At 46.1% G+C, this 17,202-nt stretch overlaps 1 protein-coding gene across 8 annotated transcripts in view; it reads left to right on the forward strand.

Moving 5' to 3' along the window:
- Positions 1–13,826, forward strand: part of ADAMTS9 (ADAM metallopeptidase with thrombospondin type 1 motif 9) — an 83,673-nt gene extending 69,847 nt beyond the window's left edge. For 5 of the 8 annotated variants that reach the window (XM_064667284.1, XM_064667285.1, XM_064667286.1 and 2 more), the window contains 10 exons: positions 843–1,016; positions 2,529–2,723; positions 4,158–4,290; positions 4,536–4,630; positions 4,785–4,879; positions 4,975–5,108; positions 6,590–6,681; positions 8,694–8,798; positions 10,875–10,969; positions 11,273–13,826. In XM_064667284.1, the coding sequence (XP_064523354.1) occupies positions 843–1,016; positions 2,529–2,723; positions 4,158–4,290; positions 4,536–4,630; positions 4,785–4,879; positions 4,975–5,108; positions 6,590–6,681; positions 8,694–8,798; positions 10,875–10,964 (1,113 nt within the window). In that variant the 3' untranslated portion in view covers positions 10,965–10,969; positions 11,273–13,826. Of the gene's footprint in view, positions 1–842; positions 1,017–2,528; positions 2,724–4,157; positions 4,291–4,535; positions 4,631–4,784; positions 4,880–4,956; positions 5,109–6,589; positions 6,682–8,693; positions 8,799–10,874; positions 10,970–11,272 lie in introns of those variants that run through there. The other 3 variants (XR_010433413.1, XM_064667289.1, XM_064667288.1) reach the window with 3 other exon arrangements.
- The last annotated feature ends 3,376 nt before the right edge of the window (positions 13,827–17,202 follow it).

Below are 17,202 nucleotides of genomic sequence, written 5' to 3' on the forward strand. Positions count from 1 at the left end.
GCTGGCTTTTCCAAGATGGGAAAGAACTGAGTCCTTAAAGTCTCCAGAAGTCCCTGGGGAGCAGTTGTGCTCAGCTGGCATGGGTTGCTCTTAATATCAGGCAGGGCAATGTTTAAAAGAGAATAAACCCACAGGGCTGCCTCCAGGGCAGTGGCTGCAGAGTTGTGTTCAAGGCCAGGCTGGAAGAAGCTCTGAGCAACCTAGTCTAGTGGAAGGTGTCCCTGCCCATGGCAGAGGGTTGGAACTTTAAGGTGTCTTCCAACCCAAAAGATTCCATGATGATTCTATGGGCCCCCACTCCATGCCAGGGCAGGGCGTTGCTGCTCGCCTGCTGATGGGGACTGGGGAAGGGGTCCCCCAACACCAGCCACTGCCAAAGGTGTAGCAGTGTGTTTTTTGGAAGGGGGATGGTTGAGTTGTCATTCTTCAAACAGTTGTATTTACTAGAGGCTGAAATGATGGGGGTTGGCCCCTCTCTTGTCCCCTTGCCCCATCTCCTGGCCCAGCATGCCTGTTCCTGCATCTCTTGGTCCCATCACAGCTGGACCCTATATCTGCCCCTTCCCAATACCTCCTACCTCAGTTTCTTCTCTCTCCCTACATCTTTGATTTGGGTTAGTACCTCCAGAAGTCAGGAAGTTTGTCACTGGATGTTCCCACAGCACCTGGCACAGGAGGGCCCTGGTTGAAAATTTGCCCCCAAGTGATACCAATGGCAGATGCCAACATGAGGCACAGAGACACCACTTAGGCAGGCTGCTGGGAGGAGGGATCCCTCCAGATGGCTGTTCATTTTCTGAAGTCTCTCATGGGTTGCATGAGCCATTGTTTCTTGCACACAGTGCATGAAGACGTGCGGGGAGACGTCCCGGTACCGCAAGGTGGTCTGTGTGGATGAGAACAACAAGCAGCTGCAGGACAGCGGCTACTGCGACGCCAGCAAACGCCCCCCGGAAATCGAGAGCTGTGGGCTGCCACCCTGTGAATACATCTGGATCACGGGGGAGTGGTCAGAGGTGAGTCCCCATCCCTGTCCATGCACAGGGACTGTGCCACTCGGCACCGGGCCGTACTCTCCTTGTCTCAGTGCTGCCCTTGCTGAGGTATTGCAACCCAAATCAACACTGGCAGGGCAGTGCTTCGTGCTTTAATTATTATTTTTGGGGCTGTTTCTCTGTGCAATCTCCCTGTTGGAGAGAAAGGAACAAGGCTGTGGGAGATGACCAGGATATTAAAGACTAAAAGCAGCATGCTCAGGGTCCTAGCTAATATCTGCAGGCAATTTCCTTCCAAAGCACATCGTGTTCAGCAGGCACCCTCTTTGGTTTTTTGCTGGTTTATTTCATCCATTCATTTATTTTTGTGGTTTTATTGCCATCCCCTCCTGGACGGCTCCAGGGCCCCGTGGGCTGTGTAAGGGTCCAGGCGAGCATCACAGGGGAAAGGCAAGCCTGGATGTGACCATGGGGACACATCCTTCCTCAGTGCTGTCTTTGGCAGGAGCAAGGACCCAGAGTGAGCAAAGGCAGGAGATTCACCCTCGCAGCTGGGAGAGGGCTCGGCAAGGAAAATAGATGAGTTTTCCTTGCGGCAGGCACCGCATGCGGGAGGACCTGGGCTAATCTCAGCCTGTTTCCTCCTGCAGCCAGTGAAGGATTACTTTCAGTTGGAGGAACAGCAGAGGGAAATGACAAGGCAGCTGCTGACACAGCACTGATTAAAAAGAAAGAACAAGAAAAGGGAAAAAAGAAAACATGCCAGGACTGAGGGGGAGGAGAGACAAACCACCCATGATAGAGCAGGAGGGGGAAACGTGGTGACATGATAATATCTCAGAGCAGCCTGGTCTCCTGAGTGATTTCCTAAGAGAAATATTGAGCTGCCTGTGAGGCTGAAGCCCTGGCTGCCCCTTGCTCAGACACCCTCTACCCACTCCCAGCATCCCTGACCCTCTGGGAGCACTCTGGCCCATGAAAACAGAGAGGTGGGATAGGGCTCTCAGAGCCAGAGCTTGTCTCTCCTCAGCTCCCACTCAGCCTTTTGAGAAAGGCAGAACACTATTTATCTTCTAATTACAAGGAAAAATTTGTCGTTCTTCCAGTTGTGCCAAATACCTGCAACTCAGGGTCAATCTTGACTGTTTTCTATCTCTGTGTATCCCATGGGAAAAAAACCAAACAACAAACCAAACTAACTAAATAATAGAGGCGTTCCTGAGTTCCCAAGGATCTTCTGCTCCTTTCTTTGCACTTGGGAAGAAATAACATGTGCCCAGGAGCCAGCCTGGCATAGAGAGTCCTGAAGCACCTGTAGATCCATTCCAGAGAGGAACTGGGTGCTCAAAGACAGTGTCAGGCACCAGCTCACTCGTAGTAGCCACTCACGATACTCATGACTGGCTTAACTAGATACTAGTGATCCCCTGGAGCAGCTTGCTGTGTTACAAGCTGCCAAGCTGTCTTTTCCTCCCCGTTTTGGGTGGCCTTACTGAAGCATGTGGTGCTCACTGGTGTTTCCTCTGCCCGCAGTGCTCGGTCACGTGTGGGAAGGGATACAGGCAGCGCCTCGTGTCCTGCAGTGAGATTTACACCGGGAAGGACCACTATGAGTACGGGTACCAGAACATGGTCAACTGTCCTGGCACTCAGCCACCCAACATCCAGCCCTGCTACCTCGGGGAATGCCCTGTCTCGGCATCCTGGCGTGTCGGCAACTGGGGAAGTGTAAGTTTGGAAAACTTTTTTTAACTGAAAAGATTGGAACAAACTGATATTTTTCTTACATCAGGGACACAGACTGAAGGTTTGGAGGGGGAATGTTTAAAAGCTGCATAAATAAATGCACTGAATACTCTGGTGGAGCAGCAGCCCCACTGTGTGTAGGGCTCCATGCTCCAGACTGAACTCCATCGTATGGGGGAGTCCCAGCAGCTACAAGTAGAGTCATAATCTCCATGAAAATTTGGATGTAACCAAAATTTGTGGCAGTGTTGATGGTCATGCTGAGTGCTCAATTGAAGAGGGGGGTCGTTGCAGAAAACAAGGGTTTGAAAGTCTTGTGCTGGAAAAATTGATGGATCGCTGGCAACTGCAGTTGATCCCACCCAGCCACGTGTATGAACAAGACTTTGGAGCCACCAGTAGGCTAAAACACTGGTTATTTGAGCCTTAAAATTATTTTTTTCTTTTTTTTTTTTTTCTCCCCCTCCTTCTTGCAAATACTGGGACAGGGGAGGGGAAAGAATTTGGCCTTTCTGCTAAAGTTATTTGGGTTGAGCCTCTTCTGGGGCCTGAACTACAAGATCAAATTTTAATTAAGGTGATAACATTTCACTTCTTTGGGCTTCTGACATTCTTTGAAATGTGATGTTTCTCCCATAAACTTGATTTATTAACCCAGCTCAGGCATTTGTAGGAATTTGTCAAACCTTTACAAGGCAACGAGGGTAAAGCCAAGCAATATGTAGTGGAAGTTGTCACAGTAACTGGCAAAGCTGTTTGAAACCAAAGTTCCTCCTGCCCCATAGGAAGCTTCAGATCCTCCCTGTGAGTTAGTGCAGAGGATGAGCTGCTGTTTGGTAGCTCTCGTAACTTGTGCAACTTCAGCCTTAAGATTGCCCTTGATTTGGGCTGTTTGAGGATGACCCAGTATTTGCACAGATTTATCTATTTTTCCAGTGGGTGAGGGGAGAGAAGATTGAGGCTCCATTTTTTTTGTGCAATTTGGATAGAAAACAACAGTCATGTTTGTTCAGAGGCCCCTGGCAGTGACCCAAGCAATGTCTCACAGCCACCAGGAGAGGATTTCTACCATGCAGGCCTTCTGGTGAACATTTCTCTCTTGTATGACCTTCCTAACATGAAAAATAAACCATTTCACTTGAGCACATGGTTCACTTTAAGCAACTGCCTCATCCAGCAAAGCGTGCAAATGCTAAGCAAAGTATGGTAGTCTTCTTGAAGTAATCAATGATGATGATAATAATGAAGGGATTAATAATCAAAGGGACTACTCATTTGATTAAAATTAAACTTGTGTTTGAACACTTTGCAGGATTGGAGTCTTTCTCTTGATACAAGGGGAACATCCTGTCTCTGTTCTTCTGGAACCCAGAAACTGTTGAGATAAACCCCAGATCTCTGTCTTGTGTCCTGCAGTGCTCTGTGACCTGTGGAGTTGGGGTCATGCACCGGTCAGTGCAGTGTTTGACGAACGACGACCAGGTCAGCAGCTTGTGCCATGTGGATCTGAAACCTGAGGAGAGGAGGACATGCCACAATGTCCATGACTGTAAGTCTGCAGATTTGCACCTTCCTTTGCCTTTCTCATGGCTTCAGCATCTCTTCCCATCAAACTCCTAGAGATCTGCAGTATTTCCAAGCATTGGGAGCCATCCAACTAAGCACTAAGGCACACCAGGGAAACCTCTGAAAAATAAACAAGATGTTTTGATGTTTTGGATGCCTCACAGTGTTCCAAAAGAAATTTTGATGTACAGTTGCTCAGTAACTACAAGTATTTCTGTTTTGTTTCAGGTGAACTACCAAGGAGTTGCGAAGACGTTAAAAATCTCAAAGGTGTCACTGAAGATGGTGAATATTTCCTGCAAGTCAAAGGAAAGACGTTAAAGGTGCATTTCAGCAACAGAATGATAGTTAATGTATTTTCCAAAGGTGCAAGGGGACCCTGGATGTGCTCTTCACTTCCACGCTTGGATTTTCTACCTTTGGTTTTCTCAGCGATGCCTTTGCCTTTGTGACAAAATTCTTGCTTCTCTCTCTCAGGTGTATTGCTCTGGGATGCAGACTGACAGCCCAAAGGAGTATGTGACCCTTGTAAATGGAGATGCAGAGAATTTTTCAGAGGTGTATGGTTACAGGTAAGAAATCCTGTAATGGTGAGCTTCACAGTGTTTTTTGTTTTCCATGGCAATATTTCCCGGTCATGAGTAGAAAGGGTTTTCTTTTGATTTAGATTGCATAACCCGACCGAGTGTCCGTATAACGGGAGCAGACGAGAAGACTGCCAGTGTAGGAAAGATTACACAGCAGCTGGGTTTTCCACCTTCAGCAAAGTAAGGCTGGACCTGAACACTATGCAAATAATAAGTGAGTAAAAACAGGGCCTTGCCATTAAAAACAAAACATTTGTTTTACACAAATACAGCTGTAACTACAAGCAAGCAGTAGTGCTCTAGTGAGCAATATTCCTGAGCTTTCCTGTTAAAAGCTGCTTTTAAACTTGGTCAACTGTTTGCTGCTTTACTCTCGGAGATTGCAACTTGAGTACATCAGAGATGCTCGTATTATTTCTCTGTAAAACAGGAAAATATTAAGACAATTGCTGGTACATCTGCTCTGCAGAATGACTATTTGCATGCACCTGGCAGGCCAGTGTATTTTTTGAAGGATTTTATTTCATTTGATCTCCTATTTTTAGACTGGACTCAGACACAAAGCTTAACCAGGGAGGAGCTGCCCCCCCATTTTGCACAGAGGGATGTCAGGAGATCCCAGTGCAGGGAATTCCACCAGGGTGGGGATGCTGCTCCCTATGGCCAGGGCAGAGGAGGCTCTTGGCAGAGCCAGACCATGGGGAAATAATTTGTGTTGGTAGTGATGGAGGTGGGGAGATGGATTAGCAGGGGAGAAGAGGACTGTAGCTGTGCAATATAAGTGATACCCTTTCTCTCTTGTAATTCCTTGGAGCTGAAAGCCACCTCACCACCACAGAGCCTGTAGCATCCCATAGGGTTACAGTTTCAGTCTCCCTGACTCCAGGGATGCTATCAGTTTCCAGCAAATGTTTTAAAAATACAACATATTGTTGGGAGTTCATTCAGTAAATAGCTGAGGGTTTTTTAACAAATCAAAATCCTTCCTTGTAAAACGACTCTTTATCTGATAAGTGGTTTTTATCACTTAATTTTCAAGACCTCCCAGTCTATTAATCTGTAAAAAGCTACTAATAATCTGTAAAAGCTTCTAGGTAAAGATCTGAAAGGAACCACCCTCGGGGAATTTGATACCAGCTCCCTTTGAATTTCAAAAGGAGCTGGGCACCTTCCTCTGTCGGGCAGGAGCTATCTCACATCCCCATCTAAATGAGTCTCAGTTACTTCAGATCCTTCCAATGCAAAATACCCCAATTCCCTTTGAAAACCCGACCCCTGGGCTGGGGCAGCCAGGAGAGCAGAGATGGTTGTTTGCTTTTGTTTAAAAGAGAGATTTAGGAGGTCCTGTAGCCTTCTTGAAAGTGGGGAATTTTCTGATAGAAAAAGAAATCCCAAGTCATAGGTTCGAGTTTTGTTGTTATTTATACCTTGTTCTTAAATCACCAATGGACATAAACCAAATTGTAAACACTGAGTGTGTAAGTTTCCTGTTAAATTCAGTGTTCATGTGCTGGGAGTCACATGTGGGATGAACTGGGAGATTAAATATTAAAGACCTAGTAGTCTTCACTCTCAAGATTAATGTGTGAAACCAGGTTTAGTGAATTTAAACATCAGCAAAGAACACGTTTACATTTATTTTGTCTCTCTCCCTGCATCTTTCTTTCCATGTTATTCACCAACTCTTCTCCACAGCAACTGACTTACAGTTTGCAAGGACACACGATGGACGACCTGTTCCTTATGCCACTGCTGGGGACTGCTACAGTGCTGCCAAATGCCCTCAGGTATTTGACAAGAGGATTTCATAGGAACTGGTGCCATTTGTTATGTTCAGGCCCTCTATTAATTACTGCTGATCACATCAGCCCAGCTTCAGTGTGTGGCACATTCTTATCTCAGTGATCAGAAACTTTTCCCTCTGTGAAGATGGAGAAAGTTCCCTCTGTGAAGATGGAGAAAGTAGTTTCCACTTTCCATATTATCAGGCCAGTGGCTGCCTAAGGGACATTCCCTATGGCCTCAATCAACAGTAAAGGAGAAAAGGAAGAAGAAATAGGCTGTGGGAGAAGAACTGGGTTTTACATGGGTAGTTGAAGGCAGGGGGATCAGTCCATGACAGGGATTGGTGGAAATGCTGGGCAGGGAGAGCAGGAAGGAGTCAGGGAACCTGCCTCTGTGCTCTGCAGTCTTATACCCACTTAAACCAGTTTGCAGGGGTGCAAGAAGATGAGTGAGACAGCCCCTCTGGATAGGAAGGCAGCAGACAGACAGCAGGACTCCTGCCATGCCAGCTCTGGGAGAGGTGCCTGAGAAGGAGAGGGCATTTGTGGGGCAGGAACAGGTCGGATTTCTGCTGCTGGAAAGACAGAGCCCATCTGTCAGAGACCACAGTGGTACCTGCCAGCTGCAGCCCCAGTGTCCCCACACCCTGCTGTTTATTTTGACAGCAGCCTCATGGGACCATCACTGACCCCACTTTGGGGCTATGAAAACACTGACAAAATGAAGGTGGTACCTGTGCACCAGGGCAAATCCAGCCTGTCCCAGCACCACAAGTTGCCCACCCATGAAAGCACAGAGTAGGACACAGGCTAAGTTGCCTCCTCAGTAGCTCTAGAAGGTGATGTAGAACATCTAGCCCAGCTGCTTGGAAAAAATATGCTTTTTGAAAGTCTTTAGGAGACAACACTGTGTTATAGATGGCTTGCTGCATGTCCCCAGCACGCCCAGCTTTTGTGGGGCTGGGGGATGATAAGTGATAAGTTTGGATAGTCCAAGGTGTGGGATGGACCATATTGGCAAATGGCATTATGCAGGGAATTGCAGCAGCAGACGGCAGAGGGCAAACCTCTCCATCTCCTTCCCTCCCTGCTTTTGGAGCTGATACTTTTCTGCACAGCTCAGCAGCTTAGGGATTGACTTCTTACCTCAGGAATGCTCATGAATGTTAATATCTGTCTACCTGACCCAGAGAGTTTGCTCCTCTCAGAAAATCAGCGTTCCCAAAGCAGCAAGTGCAAGGAGCAGAGCTAACAGCCATCTGGTACCTCATGGCTGTGCTGGGCTGTGGGTCAGCCTGGGGATGTGTCCAAAAGAATTCTTCTGTGGGTCCAGAAACGGGCAGGGCTGGGGTCTGCCATGGGGGCGAGGGGAGGGCTGGGGGGCTGAGCATTGGATGCCAGCATACTCCTTAATTTTCCATTTTTTGAGAAAAGGGGGAATGAAGTGTTTTAAAGAAATAAGCAAATGAAAGAGTTTTTATTTTAATGAAGTCCAGGGGAAAACAAACAAACAAACACACAAACAAACAAAAAAAAAAACGAACAATGAAAAAAACCAGTGAAAAATAAGGAAAATAAGGACAAGTGTGCCCTCTCCAGTTGAGGAAGGAGCAGTGACAGTGGCTGCAGCACATCCCTGGAGTCCCTTCCCATCAGCTACTGGAGCATGTCAGGCTCCACAGTTTGCCATGGAAAAGCCAAGAATGCCCTCACCTGGCAGAGAAAAAGCAGTGCAAAACCAGGAAAAAAGTGCAAAACCTGGGTAAGGCAGTGAAAACCCGGGAATAAAGGGTAGTTCAAAAGCAAGCTGCAGCCCCTCCTTCTCTGCAGCCACTAAGCAGAAGGAAATTCCTAATGCGAGCCCTGCTGTGATTTGTACAATGGGCTAATCACGGTCACAGTGATGGAAAACAAGGGAAACGTTGCTGGCAAAATCCTGTTAGAAAAGTGATACCGTGACGTGCCAGGAGGCCAAAGCAGTGTTTTGGGATAACCAGGCTCTTCTTGTTTTTTAGGGTCGCTTCAGCATAGACCTTTATGGGACAGGCCTGTCCCTAATGGGAACAGCCAAGTGGCTCTCACAAGGGAATTACGCGGTGTCGGAAATTCAGAAATCCCCAGTAAGTTTGTAACTTAAGTTATGGCTATACCTGCTCATCAGAAGTTTTTAATCACCACATTGTCATTCACAGCAACATCTTCCAATAGAGACTAATAAAAAAGAACATCTGACATTAAAGTGTTGCCTGTAATGGTAGTGGGGGGGGAGAGGCCCTCGCGGGTTTAACTTGATCAGAGTTATTGCAATTAATTAGTGAGCCTGATTAACTGTGAAGCTGAAAACACTGAGTGCTGTGGGGCAGAGATATCCTTAATTAGTTGTCTGAGATGTCCATCATGGAGTGTGCATCACAGGGCCGGGCAGCAGGACGAGGGCATGTGGGGTCAGGGCTGCAGAGCAGGGTTGGACCTGCTGGAGAGGGTCTGGTGCCAGGCAACTGCCCTGAGCAGGAATTGTTCCCAAAACATCGCTGATAAAGTGTGGAGGATGTGGACCTTCCTGCTGGGCAGGGCTGGGTTTATTTTCTTGAGAGAGTCTCAAGTCACTCAAGTTCAAGTGGGCTGGGGTGCTGATGGCATGCTGGCAGGGGCACCATCCCCTGCCACTGCCTGTGGCTCTGCTGACTGGAGGCCTCAGGCTAAGCCAGGCAGCCCTTCAAAATCACTCCGTAGCCAAATTTGAACTTGTACTGCTTAATTTGCCTGCCCATTGACACCTCCCTCACTGTGTGCCATCACTCTGTTGCTTCTGTGTCACGTTCTGAAATGGTAGAATACTAGGATTGCTTTTTTGGCTGTTACTTCATGTGAGTCATCCTGATTGCCCCTGTTAAAACTCTCCAAAGGAGGTCACTGTAACCATTTAACAAAAAGCAATTTGCAAAATATTCTCTCCTGCACTGCTTTCAGTCTCCCTGGCTATGGGGAGCCCCATGAACCCCTAAGCCTCATCTGTTCTGGTGCTCTTAGGGGAGAATTAAATGCTACTGGTCTGACCACGCTGCAGGTAGAAGAGGACCAGCACAGTTGTCAGTTCTGTATGTCAGTTCTGGCAGGTGCTTTGCTATTCTCCCTTTCAGAAAGGAGAAGCCCGACCAGACAACTTTGGGCTTGCAGAGAACATTGTGGCTGGCAGAATTAAAACAAACTTTAAGGGACAGGGTTGCTTAAAGATCCTTCATCACCCAGTGGCATCTGTCAAGTGCTGTTCCAAGGGCATAATTGCCCGCAGGAGTAGAAGAAAGAATGGCATAGTGAGAAGAGATGATAGCAGCCTGCTGCAGTCCCAGATCAATAATGTCAAGGGCAGGGTGGAGCTCGTTTAAAAATAAATGCTTTGTGCAAGCTAGTTCTGTGCTTAAGTCCAATTTTCTGGTAATTGAGGGTTGAATTCCCCTCAAGGACTATCTGTCCATTGTAATGACCAAGAGGAGAAAGACACTGTGGAGATGGGATAAGGAAGACCAGATGGAGGTATTGATCTCCTGACTCAAGTCCAAAGTTGCAGTGTGCTTGCAGGGCTCACCTGGAGACCAGGCCAAGCTCAGGACCATTCCACATTTTCCTTTTCTGGCTGTGGGAAGGGGAGGAGGGATGGTACTGGAGCAAGTAGGATTGCCTCACTCCATCACTTTCCCTCCCATCTTGTCTCTGGAGCTGCTCCAGGCTTTTCCCTTCCAAATGGATCTTTCTTGGTACTGCCTGCAAATATCCCTCCCATGCCCTTCCCATGTTCAGGCACAGCTAAGGAGTTGTTATTGTCCAATGTGGTTTTGCTCTTGCATGAGCCAAGTTTTCCACTCATTACTATTATTCAGTGTGGGGCAAATCACAGAAAGCAGATACCCTTGAGATATCCCTCCAAACAGCCTTCTCCTTGGGCAGCTTTCAATGTAATAAATCAAAACTACCCTTTCTTATTTGTGTCCACCATCTGGCCTGGTAGCACTGAAGAGAATTACATTTGTGTGTATTTGAATATAGTGGTGATTTTGTAGATTGATCTAAGCATCATTTGTTTTCCTTCCAAGCCATTTTCTATCAAAAATCCTGGCTAGAATAACCTGCATCTGGCCCTTCCACAATGTGGAGTTCCTGAGCCCTTACTAAGATGTTATTTCTGATTTTGCCTGCAGGATGGTACCAAAGTAGTGGGAAGATGTGGTGGTTACTGTGGGAAGTGTACTCCATCATCTGGAACAGGCCTCGACGTTCAGGTGTTATAGCGATGGTGAGTTCCCAGCAGCTTCTGCATGAAGGGAAATCTTCCCAGAAACATGCTGAAGGAACAGATCAGGCCATGCTTGCAAAAACACTTGTGCATTGAGCGCACTGGGGACAGCCACACACTCCACACAGCATCCCGGTGGGATCCCCTGCTCCCCCAGTAACCCTAATGGTGTTAATGGAAACACACTTCCCGCCTCACTGACACCTACTTTGGCTCTGCTCTTGTGTTGATCTCTCTAGTTACAGGTTCCAGAGGTGAAGATGATGATCTGACTCTAATATGCACCTTGTCTGTGTTTTCCAGGTTCTCTGGGAGCAGCCAGTGGAGATGAGACGGATGAAGGATAGCGATGCAATACCTCTGCCTTCCACTTTTTATCTGTTTATATGTATATAGATTGCATATTCTTAATGTACAGTATAATATTTATGTTTGGGATTATTTATTTTGATTTAATATTTTTGTACGTAAAATCATTATATTAAGGCTGCTTTTACTATTTTTATTTTTTATTGTTAAATTCTGCAGTCAAACCACTGCATTTTGTATACTCTACATTATATGTAGCATTATGACAAGTGATACTTTATTGTCACTGTATTCAGTTGTTTACTTTCAATCAGTAATTTTCCTTCAGTTATGGGCTCCTTTGGCCCTCCACGGTGCTACACAATCTGCATAGGGGTATTTTTGGCATTTCAGTCTGTCTTTATGTAAGGAAAATAGACAAGATGTGCTTAAATTTTATTTTTAGGGATTAGGCTGACAGCACTCAAGGAAAACATGACAATGAATACAGTGCTAGTTGCATTAGCAATCTTTATCTTTTAGGTATGTTTTGAATTTCACATGACCTCTGTGGCCAGTGCTAAAAGCACTGGTTTGGTGCTAACATGATATTTATTAATGCTCTGTAGTTTTAGTTAATCCGATGCCTTTATCAGTGAAAAGGGGATACAGCAGAAAAATTGTCAGGCGATTCAAATCTGTTAAGATCTACCCAAGCTTTAGGAAGATTCCTGCAGATGGATCTTCAGCTCAAGCCCCTTTTCCGTAGGGCTCTGAAGTGAACTCACTTTTCAAAAAAACATCTTTGTCTCCTAATTGCATGTGCCACTGTGCTTCCTGGCTCCATCTGGAAGCGGGGTATTAACTCATCCCAGACAGGCTGATCAGGCCATATGTTTCCCTGGACTGTGCACTCAGAAGTGATGCAGTTTCTTACGGAGTTTGTCACAAAATCCTAGCATGAAGCTGAAAGCATCCCTGCCGTGTTCCCTCCACAGCAGGGGATGGGGGACAGCACGCCCAGCCAAGCCGCCCCTTCTCTTGGCCAGGGGACTCCATTGCAGGCACCTGCAGCATTTCCCCGGCTTCCTACTCACTCCCAGACCATCTGCAAAGGGAGGCTTCAGCGCTGGCGCTGCCTTGTTTCAACAAGATCACTCTGTACTTACAGATGACTCTGCTCCCCCTTCAAAAACAAGCTGCTTTACGCCTACTTCTGTGTTGCCTCGGATCTTCCTGGTAAGGCATCTGTGCTCCTTGCTTCTCTGCCATCCCATGTACAACCAGACCTTTAGCGCTGGCTTTTTTTTTAGTATAAATTGAGGAGCCATGTCCCATAGGTGCCATGGCTCCTGCCTGTACATAGCCCTCCACTTGTGGCACGCCACGCTTTTGCAGAGCTTCGTAGCACATTGAACGGGGGTGATGTGACCAGATTATTTTTGTAGTCTATGACTATGTCCCTTATCTGTTTCTCCACAATTTTACTTAGTGATAGGAAGATGCTGCCCTCTCACCTTATATGTCAGGGCAGCCAGGAGCACAAAGTACAAGGAAAGGAAGCTTTACAGCACAAAATTGCCAGCAGTTTGGAAAACCAAAGAGGCTTATCTGCTGCTCCAGATAACTCTTGCCATTTTGGATGCAAACAGCTAACAAACACAACCTCAGGATCTTGTGTGAGTCTTTTACAGAGCTCCCCAAAGGATGTGTAATCAGTCTGTTACAAAACAGTTGGATCAATGGTGATAAACGATCCGATCCCTGGATTCATAACCCATGTGTGTGCTGGGCTGTGTTCAGCCTTTGGAGTGAAGCCTGTCAGCCTGACAGTCAGGGATCGACGTGCTCCTGTCAGCTGGGAGACATCTCACAGGCAAGCAGCTACAGAACTGGTGAAAAAAAAAGGGAAAAAGGGAAAGAGGAAAAGGGAAAGAGGAAGAGGAAAAAGGGAAAGGGGAAAGGAGTAGTAATGGAATAGTGAATTTTTTTTTAATGATAATTACTTATGTATAACTTCTGTAGGGCAAAAGGGAAAATTGCACTATGAACTTCAGAAAGAAACAGTGGTGCTTAGAAAGTACAGGCTTATTATGTTTTCTCCAATGAAGTGAATGGCTATTTATAAAAAGAAATATTATTTTGACCTGTACACTTTCATTTCTACCATATAGTTTCATAGCAGCTATTAACAGAGCAAGAGAAGCCTAAAAAATATTAAACTATAAGGGAAAAAAATGACAGAGCACTGATCCTGTGGTTCATTAATGGGCATCATTAAATAGAGCAGATTTTGAGGACCAGAGACAATAGACATTTCTTGTTCAGGAAACAACTCTGGATTTTGTGTATCAATGCCATTATTTTTCTACAAACTGGGGTATTTTTTGCAAGCACTTTCCTGTACAGTGTTTCTTTTCTTTCTGCTTATACTCAAAAGGAAATGAAAAGATCCATAAGACATGTCTGTATGGTCTTGCTGCATTTGCCATTGTATTTCAATGGATGTGCTATTATAGAGGCAAAATACTTTGTACACAAGGGAATAATACATTGAATGGTAAACTTCCTTTCTGTGCTGGTGTTTATTTCCAAGCTTTGGGTTCCTTGTTTGATTGTCCCATGCAAAAGGAATGAAGGAGGGGAAGAATGTTGTTTATATATAACCCTGCACCAAGCCCACAATGGAGTCTGTGGACCAGGGACCATTTTGGAGAACGGCCCTGACTATCCACTCATGTCCTTCTGGTTGGATAGACTGATGGTCCCCAATTTCTACCCAGTAGAGGAGTGCCCCAATGTGCAAAACATACACAAGCACATCCCAGAGGTGTTCAGAGATGCCTGGTGACCAGCTGGTGCTGCCTTCATTGACCAGGGACATGCTTTGCCATGGGATGATAAGGGAGAAAAACAGTTCATTTTGCAAATGTTTTTGAAGGATGAGCTGGGATACTGGACCTGGTCCACACCACTAGCAGTGCTATTGAGAGAAATGTGGGGAAAACCCCCAACTTTTCTAAGCTGGGAAAAATAGCATCAAATATACCAGAAAATTCAGGTAGAAGAAATTTGAGTTAAAAGGAAGCAAACGTGGGGACCAGCTCCCAGGAGGACAATCACATGATGAATTGCAGCCACTCTGACATCACCACGACCCCAGAGACTGCAGGTAAGAGTGAAGAAGTTGCATTTTCTGTCCTCCCTTGTATGTTACTCAGGCATTGTGTCAGAAAATGCTGCAGATCTGTTACTGCTGGCAACTCTAGCTTTTTCCAGCTTCTGAGTTTTCAACCCAAAGGAGAGAGGATTCCTTCCTCATGCTGTCTGAAACACTGTCAGATGCAGAAAACAGAGCATACATTATTTCAAAAGCTCAATTCTTAGTTTCAATGGCCAATCTCTTAAGGTTATCTTTATTTTCTATCATTTATCCTTAATAAATGATTACAAATATTTTAAACGTGGGCTGCTGTGGGATTAAGCAAACAGGGTGTGTGCACAGTCCCTGACTCATATTTAACCTTCCAGCCCTGTGTAATGACAGGGTCATTTTAACACTTTTAGTGCTTAGGTCCTGTTATTCTATGCAAATTGCAGCACTCTTCTTCAGCCTTGTTGTACAGCTTCAGAGACAGAGGTGATTGCTTCATCTCTTCAGCCTTCTGCCCCAATAATGGGTATTTTTCCACTATAGAAAAATAAAATGCATTTTGTTGAAGGCTGTTGGAAAACGCACATCTCAAGGAACTAGTGTTAAATCAAGACATTTGCTAGAAAACCTTCTTCTCCACATAGCCCCACTTACTGTATTGAAAAGTGCAGAGAGGCAGAAAAGACTAAGGAGGGGAAAAAAATTTTCACTGAGACCTGCTCTAGTGGGTCTTTCCAACACAACTCCTCTTCCCAAACCGATTGAGGGCTGAGTTAGAAGAAAACATTCCGCTGGGGAAGAGCATTGAGGTGAGAGACTTCTTTTATTATCAGGCAAAGGCGCAGAAATTCAACCCAACCCAGGAGTCATTAACAGCTGAAGCAGCTCAACCCATGTGGTAAGTTCTCCCATTGCATGAACTATTCAAATGGAGAACTCTTCAAATCAGGTCGTTGTAAGAGACACATTTGAGTTCATCCAGAAGTCACCAACCTTTGTAGCTGTTGGTCATGCAGTGGGAGGAGATGAGTCCCTTTGCAGTACACATTCCTGGAGGCAGCTCTCCAGCTTGTATTGAGCAGGAGGAAGGAGCTGATGACCAGAAGTGGTGCCTGTCGGTCTCACTCCAATATTTTCCAAGTATTTTTGCCTGTGGAGTTATCCAGGCAATCGGAATTGTAGCCCTCCAGAAGCAGATTTAGTTGACAAGTTTCTGACCTCTCTTTGCAATAGTGAGATGGAGAACGCTAAGAAGTTATTTTTGGCCTTCACAGAAGAGTCTGAGTTTCCACTTCAAAGTTGGCTTAATTTTTCAGCTATTTTATATTAGCAAACGTAAGGCAGAGTTTAAAAAAAAAAAAATCGAAAGGAGAAAAGAATAGTGTTTTGACCTAACCCAGATGCTTTTTATACTTTATTTCCTGGGAAGTTTTGTTTGTTTGTTCCACTTTAAAAAAAACAAACAACAAACCTGCAAAATTTTCCATGAAATTACTTCTGCCTCTCTCTAGTTATAAATATTGCTTCTGAAGTGTTTGGAGATGTGATTAGTTGACTGTAAGCACAGGGAGATGTGTTGTAGGTACAATTTTAAGCCAAGGGAAGCTGCTTCAGGTCCTCCAAGGCAGTGGCTGCATATGAAGTGCAGAGGCTGAGGCCATGCCCATCAATCCATTCCCACCAAGAAAACCTCAGTTCTGTTGGGAGCAGAATGGTTTTCACATTACATTTCACAGGCTTCAGCACATGCCTGGCTCTAACACTCAATCTGAGCTGCCAGCAGCAATACTAAGCTGCAGCTACTTAAACATTTGTTGGTACTCAGTGTCTCCATTTCTGAGGAGACAGCATGAGGAGAAGAGCCAGCAGTCTGGAGTAATCTCTGAATACAAACGCCTTTGTATGTGGGGCAGAGGGTGCAGGGGGAGGCAGGGCTCTGCCTATTCTCTCCCTTAAAATCATTACTTGGCTCCATTCATATGCTTATAACTTCTTCATCCTTCTTTTAATCTGCAACTATATTTCAGATGAGCAATTAAATTAATCAGGTCTTTGCTGCATTGTCCTTTTCTAATCCATCCTCTCTGGCTGGCTGACCTTCCTCCTTGAAGCTATTCACTGCTCCCTGCCTGCCTTCCCCAGCCCCACGCAGAACAGAAAGCAGCATTTGCTGTGAAACGCTCACGGTAGCAGAGAAGTGGGAATGGATCCCTGCAAACTCACTGGCAAGAGCAGACATGTCCAGGTTAGTAGCTATGACTGGCAAATACAAGTGGTGCCTCTAAACCCCCCCTGCCCTGGCAGGTGGGAGCAAAGCCGCCCGCAGCAGAGGATGCAGGCAGGTACCAGATGCTGCCAGGGGCTGGAGCTCTGGTCTCATGCATGGCTTGGGCTCCCCTGATGAAGTTGTCTCAGCTTGGTGTCCCAGGTTTGACTATCCCTTTGGAGCAGGGGCCACGTGTGTGGTGGTGGGCGTGTGCAGTTCTGCGCTCGCCCCTGAGGCTGGTGCCTTGCAGGAACTCAGAACAAGCAGGTACCCACTGGTCCATTCCTGCCCTGCTTCAGAAAACGCAGCATAGCTGAACTGGGAAACAACTGAATAACAAACCACGTATGGTGCGGGCTGAGCTGCTGGAAGGAGGCACAGAGCAGCAGTGGCCATGGGGGTTTGATTCCTGGCAGCAAAGGGAGCAGAATCCTGAGTCTGAGCCTTGTCTATGGGAGCAGGAGGCTCTGGCCTCTTATCTCATCTGTGCTGGGGCTCAGCTGCTGAAACGCTTTGCTGTCTTCC

This window comes from Pseudopipra pipra, chromosome 11, assembly GCF_036250125.1.
Source record: "Pseudopipra pipra isolate bDixPip1 chromosome 11, bDixPip1.hap1, whole genome shotgun sequence".
Taxonomy (NCBI): Eukaryota; Metazoa; Chordata; class Aves; order Passeriformes; family Pipridae; genus Pseudopipra; species Pseudopipra pipra.